The 8,381-nt window shown below is 50.3% G+C and overlaps 2 protein-coding genes across 2 annotated transcripts; one reads left to right on the top strand and one right to left on the bottom strand.

Moving 5' to 3' along the window:
* Window positions 1-1,878: 1,878 nt before the first annotated feature.
* OAZ1 (ornithine decarboxylase antizyme 1) lies at window positions 1,879-3,559 on the top strand (the record flags this gene model as incomplete). The annotated part of the gene is given in 5 exon segments (XM_009576768.1): window positions 1,879-1,936; window positions 1,938-2,024; window positions 2,156-2,328; window positions 2,831-2,916; window positions 3,044-3,559. Coding segments are annotated over 5 exon segments (535 nt in total), but the record flags the coding sequence as incomplete, so codon positions are not given.
* Window positions 3,560-6,966: 3,407 nt separating this feature from the next.
* LOC104076051 (chromosome unknown open reading frame, human C19orf35) lies at window positions 6,967-7,962 on the bottom strand (the record flags this gene model as incomplete). Its single annotated transcript, XM_009576767.1, has 1 exon — window positions 6,967-7,962. A coding segment is annotated over one exon (996 nt), but the record flags the coding sequence as incomplete, so codon positions are not given.
* Window positions 7,963-8,381: the final 419 nt, after the last annotated feature.

Here is an 8,381-nt window from a genome sequence, read left to right as displayed (position 1 = left end):
GCCCCTGATGGGAGGCGGCTGGTCCGTAAGCCGCTCCCGAGCCCGTTAACGGGCTGAAAGGTGCCTGGGGAAAAGCTGGGCTGGAGGCAGGGCCTGGAGGTGCCTTCTTCCTACCGGGGGAAAAAAACCCCACAATTAGACAAAGATATCAAAGGATTGAAAGCTGTTATCCCCTTACGAAAACTAATCGAGGGTACTGAGCCTAAAGTAGAACATAAGAGTGTTAGGAGAGCTATTGGTTTAAAACTCAACTAAAAGATTAAACAATCCCGACAGATGCTGGGAAGAAAATACCTGAATCGGGGTGACTGGTGTAGAGCGATGGAAGCTTAGGACATCATTCTGCCTTGTATGAAGGAAGCCGTGATTAGACCTCCTATGTGGACTATGAAATTTTTTTAGAAAGCCATTTTTATACTTGGCTGCTGTTTAAAGGTTACTTTTTTTCCAAGTCATGCATGCAAACATGACTTTAAAATATATTCTCGATTGCAAAGTGTAGGCAACCTTCATTGTGCACTGCCTTTCATTGGGCGGAAGGTGAAATTGTATAAAGGATTGCCACTGCACGCTTCTGAACAGGGTGTTTAAGGGCTTATTTGTAAGGGTAATTAGGAATGCGTAGCTCTACGATCGTTCTGAGATAAAATAAGTATCTAATGCTAGTACTAAAGAAAGGTGTCTCTCTTTCAAAGAGCCTAAAAGAATGGATTGAACACTCATTAAATTGAGAGAGCGCAAATTTAAATTTTTTTAATAAAACTTTGCAGTCGCTGTGCTTACTAATGCTTTCCAGCATATAATATTTGACCTATATGGCCATTCAGTGCCTTTCTAGTATGGATTATTCTTCACAAATTTCAAGCTCACTAAAAAAAAAAAATCAAGCTCGTAGGAACTGTGCAAAATGGTGGATTATTTTGTACATGTTTATTCTGATTTGCAAATGGCTGCTGGCACTCACAGACAGGACGATTGTGAAAATTTCCCTAAGGGCCTCGATTGCTGCATCTGCTGAGATGATGCAACTCAAGAGCGAGCCTGCAGGGTGAAGGATGGTGCAGAGGGAGGGGCCAGTCCGCACAGCGTTCCCTCTTAGTACAGTAGAAGGCTTATTCGCTTGAGCAGGCTTATATGGATGGGGTGAAACTTAGCATGCATACGAGAAATATGTTTCATATCTTAAGAGGATAACTTTTTACCTGAACTGAGCCGAGCAGTGTCAGATTGCTCCAAAGAATTCAGTAGAAAGGCTTGTAGGTTTTCAAATATTCAGGCGAGCTGGCTTCTGAGCACAGTGAAAACATTTGAGGTAGTGACATCTGTGAGACTATTTCATGTAATTTTCTGATCTCAAGCCAAGGCTGCTGATGCAAAGGCCTAAGGTAATTAGGGCCATATTTTACGGCCCTAAAAAAAAAAAAGATGCCTGGCTTGCTGGGCCAGTGTACTCATGATAAGATGAGAACAAGGTGAGGGAGAAAATGGGATCTTGCATATGTGGTAGCAGAATGGCTCTTCTCTTGAGATCAGGTCAGGCGTACTGCTGCCTTCGTATAGAAATATACCTTGCTCACTTCAAGCTGAGAGTATTTTCATCTCCAAGTTAGTCTTTCCCTCAAAATACTGCAGTAGTAGCTTTCTGACCCTTGTGGGTCTCGGTGCGAGGCGGTGTTCCTGTCCCTGGTCTGGAGGTTCCTTTGTCTTGCCACATCCCTAGGTTGCAGTGGGAGGAGTTCCCTTGGCCTAGGTTTGTTTTTCGTTTTTTTTTCTTTTTTTTTTTTTTAAATCTTGCCATCTGATCACAGTTTAAAACCTAGAATTCACAGGGTTTTGTCTAACACTGCTTGTTTGCCTCTAACTGTGATCCCTTTCTAGTTCCAGGGTTCCCTTCAATTGCTGTAGTAACCTGGGTCCGGGGCCTCGGTGGTGCTCCTGATGTCCCTCACCCACCCCTGAAGATCCCAGGTGGGCGAGGGAATAGTCAGAGGGATCACAATCTTTCAGCTAATTTATTTTATTCGGTGAGTATGAATAATAATAAGCAGCTTGCTATGGTGAGCTTGAATGCATTTCTTGCCTCAAGCCTATTAATAGGAGTTATCCCTTCTCCAAAAATGAATTGGAAATAACTTTGCACATATTACTGCTGCAGGATAATCGGCTGAATGTAACAGAAGAACTAACATCTAATAACAGGACAAGAATTCTGAATGTCCAGTCAAGGCTTACAGATGCCAAACACATTAGTTGGAGAGCAGTGCTGAACAACAACAACCTCTATATAGAAATTCCCAGTGGTGCTCTGCCTGAAGGGAGCAAAGACAGGTAGGTAGAGTAAAAAGCAGCTGTGGTTTCACTTGCCTCTGGCTTGAAGGCCTGTCAGCAGGATGGAATAACACTGTTGTTGTTCTCTTTCGTTGTTCTGAAAGTTGAAGTCTAATTATGGTGCTTGATGCTCTCTTGTAAGAGACTGCGGCTAAGGGGTGCTGCTTTGAGGGCTGCTTCTACCTGTCGGTGATTTCAAGCCGTGTTCCCAGGTACTGGGTGCCTACTTTTATCCACTGAAAACACCAGCCTGGTTCTGAGACTGTCGCTGCAGTTCTCCCTTCGGCTGCCACAGAAAAGCATGTTTTCTGTGTTACTGAAGACCTAGATTTCTGCCTCAAGTTAAACCTAGGGTTCAGGGATTTCCTGTAGGTGTGAGTCTCCAACCACTAGCCTCTTGTGCCTACGAGTTCCTGTGCAGGTTGGCTCACAGGGCCTTGCTAACTATCTCTGAAGGAAATGTTTGTTCGTGTGCATTGAAGACCTTGTATTTGTCTTGTAGTTTTGCAGTTCTTCTAGAGTTTGCTGAAGAACAGCTTCGAGTTGATCATGTGTTCATTTGTTTCCACAAGAACAGAGATGATAGAGGTAGGTGTTAACTCATAGCAGTGTCTCTAGAGATGTGAATGCAGTATTTGAAGTTGGTTTTGGAGGATGCTTTAACTGTTGTACAGTATCAAATGGATGAAACTTGTTTTCTGCTTTTTTTTTCTAGCTGCATTGCTCCGTACTTTCAGCTTTTTGGGCTTTGAGATTGTGAGACCAGGGCATCCCCTTGTCCCCAAGAGACCAGATGCTTGCTTCATGGCCTACACGTTTGAGAGAGACTCATCAGAAGAAGAATAGATTGCAATGTTTGCCTCTTAGAGCTTTCTTGTTGTCTATAAAGATGATTCTGTAGAAATTTTGTCAACATCTATTACAGTATATATAACTCTGTATGAAACATTGTGACCAACTGCTCTGGTGGTGAGATGTTGAAAATTTCAGACTCCACATCTTTTTCTGGATTTGTGCGCATGTTGTGGTTGTGCAAATAAATGCTCCCTCCAAATTAGCAGTATATTTCTTGAAGTTTAATATTGTGTTTGTGATACTGAAGTATTTGCTTTAATTCTAAATAAAAATTTATATTTTACTTTTTATTGCTGGTTTAAGCTGTTTAAGACTTGCACTCTGAAGAGATGGCTCTGGAACTGCCCCAACCATTAAAGCTGCAGGTATGGAAAGGTGTTGGTCATTCTTTCCTTGGCTGGAACTCATGGCTATGATCTACCAGGACTTTAGCAATCCTAAAAGCCTACTTTTAGTGAAATAATTAGCAGGTTGTCCATTCCCACTGGTAATTAGGGTCACTGCATCCCTGCTCTGACAAGTGTTTCGTAGGATACTTCAGGGCATGTGTTAGTTGGAAGGTCACAAGTGAAATGCTGAGAAGCACAGCTCAAGGTGCCTTGAGCTTCAAGTGTCTTTGAGTAGCAAATAAGCAACTTTGATACCTGAAGTCTCAATGTTACCAGTAACGGCGGACTCTTACGCTAGCGTGTGTTAAGCACGCAGGATGGCTGTGATCTAGGAAGGCTCGTGGCACTTCTCTAGCTAAATACTGTCATCGAGGCTGGGTGGCCTCCAGAACAGGAGCTACAGCTGTCCTGCGGAGACAGGTTGGGGCTGAAGGGTAAGGAGAAGGGGTCATTGTCAAGCAGTGCCTGTTGTTGGGGTCTGCAGACATCTGTTAGTGGTTAGGCTACTGAACAGAAGGGAAAATGGCTGCTTGTGTTAGAATTAACAAAACTTGTGCTGAAGGTACGGGAGAGAAGTCTCCAAAGGGCTGTGCTTTAAAGCATTGTATTTCATTTTTTCTTCAGTACTTGACACTTGCAGCTTTGGAGGCTTGTTTGGCACCATTTGAGCTGATTAATCTTTCCTCTAAAACCATGGAGCTGTGAATCCCTGCGATGGGCTGTTTTACCGGGTTGTCATGCTGTGAGTCAGGGTAAATAGAAGCACATGATCTTCCTGAGCGTGTGCTCTGCCAGGGGCCTGGCATCCCCCTGGAGCTTGGCTTCAGGAGCTCTGTACAGTGTGAAATGTGGTGTGCAAGTGAGGGGGCCTAAGGATCACCCCACAGGTCATCCCTGGGCAGATGTTCTGGGCTGAGCAGTACTGGAATTGCATGGAATACACCAAAATGTAATCCCTGAACTTCCCTTCTCGGAGACGGAGCAGGGAGCAGATCCCGTAGTGGGATCTGCAGCACGAAGTAACCCGGAGGGATGGATGGCACCATGTTCCCAGAGAGCCTGTTGTTAAATTAGCAACACAGTGACAGGTGGATGTTCTCGATGGTCTCTTTAATTGGCTTCAGATATTTATATCGGCCTCTCGCTGATGCTGCCCCAGCTTGGGCTGTGCTCTGCTCCTTGGGTCCCAGGGTACGGCACATAGCACAGCCGTCACCTCTGCTGGACCAAGGCTCCCGGCTGCGCTGCAGCCCAGTGAATGCGAGAGGTCTCCTTCCCACAGGTCTCTTGCCAGTTTTTTTGTGGCCGTACAATTCTGCTCTTCGTGTGGCTTTTTTTGGAAAGCTGTGAACTCGCTGTTCTTGGTGTGCTGAAGGCCAGCAAAGAGGAGGTGGGCATGACCAGGGAGAGGGCGTTCCTCCTGTACTCAACAGGCTGGCAAAGGTCTGAAGTTCATAGACTGGTTCTCTAGAGAAATTCTTTTCCTCTGTGGTGCTGTGCCTGTGCTGCCGTCTGCTTTCCATAGGGACATGCGAGTGTGGAGATGTATGTGGTCCTGCCTTGAAGGCCGTGGTTCCCTGTAGGCGTTTCACTGACCTTGGGTGCTCCAAGCTGCTCCTGGCAGAAGGGGAAGGGGTCACCCAAGGTGGAAACCAGAAACGGGTGCAAGGGGGTGCTCGGAGGTGCCGGCCTGGGGCTGGGGTGGGCCTGCAGGCGCTGGCAGAAGCAGGTTTTGTCTTTTTTTTTCCAGGATCAGATGCCCAAGGTGGCTTTGGGTGAGCTGCTGCCGTGCCACGGGCTTTACTGCCATCTTGTAGCCACTCAAGATACTACAGGAGAAGCGTTGGGGACTGCAGGGCAAGCCCTCCTGGATGTTTTTGGCCCAAAAGCCCACACTGAAATTTGAACATTTCCATGGACCGGCTGTGCTTGGGTGGTGACCGTGTCAGGGTTTGTGTGGCCGGGGAGCTTGTTCGGTCCCCCCTTTGCTCGTCCAGCCTCAGCGGGGAGGCCGCACAGCCGGGTTTGGGTGCTGCTCTGGGAGGGAACGGGCCCCCATCGTGCACGGAGCCTCGCGAAGAGGGGCTGCGGTCTCGGCTGGGTCTTTGGCCCTGCTGCAGCCCAGAAGATGAGGCTGCTCCTGTCCCCGCTCAGCGGGCAGGGCAGGAGGCAGAAACCCACTGCCTGGGGGAGCTGGGTGCGTCTGGTTTCGCCTTGGGGGGGTCACAGCTCGGTTTACCAGGGTTTTTTTTGAGCTCAGGGACTCCTAAGAGGAATCCTCCCCGATCCAGCCGTGCCACCGGCTCTGGTGACTGGTGTGCCACTGCCCATGTCCATGGGCACGCCGCGGCTGCCCCCGCGTGCCCGTGTCTGTCCTGCTGTGTGCAGAGCCCAGGGAGGCTGCTGCTCTTGCTGCTGTCAGGTGATAGCTGCGAGTGGATTAAAAATTACTTACTTAATAATAATATAAATGACCTGAGCAGGGCCTTGCATAGCATTCCACTGCGATGGGCACCTGGCATCTGCATGGGTTTGGGGACCAGGGTGCAGATCCCCCGTGGTGCTGCCTGTTTTATACCGAGCAGCAGATGCGACGGCCCTGCATTGGTCCGACCTGCAGCCTGGTCCCTGGGCGCAGCAGCCGTAAACTGACCCGAGTTATTCACTAGACGCCATCGAGGCTGTTCTGGCTAATCACCGCCGGGCAGTGAAGTTTGGCTTTGTGTTTCTCCCTGGATACATCACCGGGGTGTGTAACGCTGTCAAAGAAGCACATAAAGGACCAGTATTTAAGAGGCTCAGCTCTGGGTTTTATTGAAGCTGTGTGGCTCTTGTATTTCCCCCTTTAAAATGTCATTTATATTTCTGACTATGCCACAAACTGTTTCTAAAAAGAGCAGGCTGTATGAGGTATTGTATTTCTCCTTTGCTAACGGTGCGTTAAGGTGAGCTGTAATGTGTGGGTTTGCTTTGTTATTTAAAATAGCGAAAGCCTCCTGGCTGCAGGGGGGGTCTGAGGGGGTTTTGTGCAAAGTCTAAGTCCTGTAAACTTTACTCGGGATAATCAGCCACTAAATTGGCGCTCGATCCTGTGGCCTCCATCCAGCCGTCTTTCCTGAGATGCTCCGATAAACTGGACTCACAGCATCAAACAAAAATTGGCCGAGGGTGTAAAAACACACCCTGTGTTGTGGGAGCCATGGGTGGGAGTTTGGTCCCAGCTTCATCATTCATGTGCTGTTGGGGAAGCGGGTTCGGGTTTGCAAACAGAGTTTTCCCAGCCAGGACCAGCTTGGGTTCCTTGCGGGAGATGTCAGCTGGTGAATTTGGCCAGGTCCCCATGGGCTCTTGGCTTTGGGGAGACCTTTTGGGTGGGCTGAACTTCAGCTTGCCTTTAGGGAGTGTAGAGAGCCTGGGTGGCTTGGTAGAGCGTGTGTTCGGTGACCTCCTTGAAGTACTGGCAGCACAGCCATTCCTCGAGGCCGGGGCTCGCCCCTGCCCCAGCCGAATTCTCTGCAAACTTCAGGAGCAGCAGAGCCCTCTTCACCTCCACCCAGCTCCAGAGCAGGGTGAGGGTCTTCTTGCTCCTGGCGAAAAGCTCCTGGCGAGGCCCCCAGAGCAGGACCTGCAGGATGCTCCTTGCCTGCTCAATGGAGATCCTCTTGCAGGGATCTCTGTGGAGAAGCAGCATGGCCAGACGCTTGAGTCCCGTGGAATAGATGGACAAGGAGGGGATTTCAGGAAGTCTGTTGCTTCTGAACCCCAAGGCGTTTTCCAGAGAGATATCCACGTGCAAGATCTGATAGATCAGCATGCCTACATTCAGCTCATCTGCCACCGGGGAGGGCGGTGCAGCAAGCCCCTCGGTCCAGTCCTGCTCTTGACTGGTAGAACAAGGTCCTTGCTTGTCTTTAACCTTGAAGAAGCTGCTGATGAGCAGCCTTGGAAGGGACAGGGATGCCTCCTTGCCTTCCTGCCTCTGGGGGGGACACGGGCACCGCACCAGCAGCAGGTTCTCGGGGCAGAGGTCCCCCTGCCCCACGTTCTGCACCCGGAGGTGCTCCAGCCCCAAGCACACCTGCAGGAGGAGGAGGCAAGCCAGGCGTTCGTAGTGCCCAGGGCTGGTCCTGTGCAAACCATGGGATCCCTTCACAAAGCCTGCCAGGGTCTGGTAAGGAACCTCAGGAGAAATAAGGACCTGCAGGACAGGGCGGGTGGCAAGATGGGCTGGTTCCTCTCCAGAAGGGGACCGGCTCTGCTCCCTAGGGTTTCCCCGGAGCACCAGCTCCCAAGGGAGGCGGTCGGTGAAGCGGCCGATCAGGCGCTGGATGCTGCAGTGTGCCCCGAGGGAGCTCTGCACCCCCAGGCTGGCGCAGCCCGGCTTGGGGACCTGCAAGGAGAGACATGGCGTGGCCAGCTGCGCGAGGACGGAGCCACGGGGTGCCTTGTCCTGGGCCGGGCCACCGCCTCAGCTCAGGGGCCAGCAGTCCGACCCACGCATGGTGCTGTACTCCCCCAGCACCCTCTGAACTTACTGGTCCCTGCTGGAATGGTTTTGAGCAAGAAATGGGAATGGGGGGCGGAGGTGTAACCCCCAGGTGAGCTGCAAAGCTGCTTTGATGGGTCTCATCCTGCACTGCCTGAGGAGCCAGCTCTGCTCCAGCCTCTACTTTGCGTCCGCTGGCCCCTCGAGACCACTTGCCAGTGCATCTTCCCCGGTGGTGCTGTTCTCCTTGACGTGTCCTTTGGACCCGTGGGAGCTGTTGCCCTCGCCTCCCCAGCCGCGCCGTCTCATTTAGAAAATGCAGA

Source organism: Fulmarus glacialis, unplaced genomic scaffold (assembly GCF_000690835.1).
Source record: "Fulmarus glacialis isolate BGI_N327 unplaced genomic scaffold, ASM69083v1 scaffold32744, whole genome shotgun sequence".
NCBI classification, from domain to species: Eukaryota; Metazoa; Chordata; class Aves; order Procellariiformes; family Procellariidae; genus Fulmarus; species Fulmarus glacialis.
This window is presented reverse-complemented; position numbering and strand designations above follow the sequence as displayed.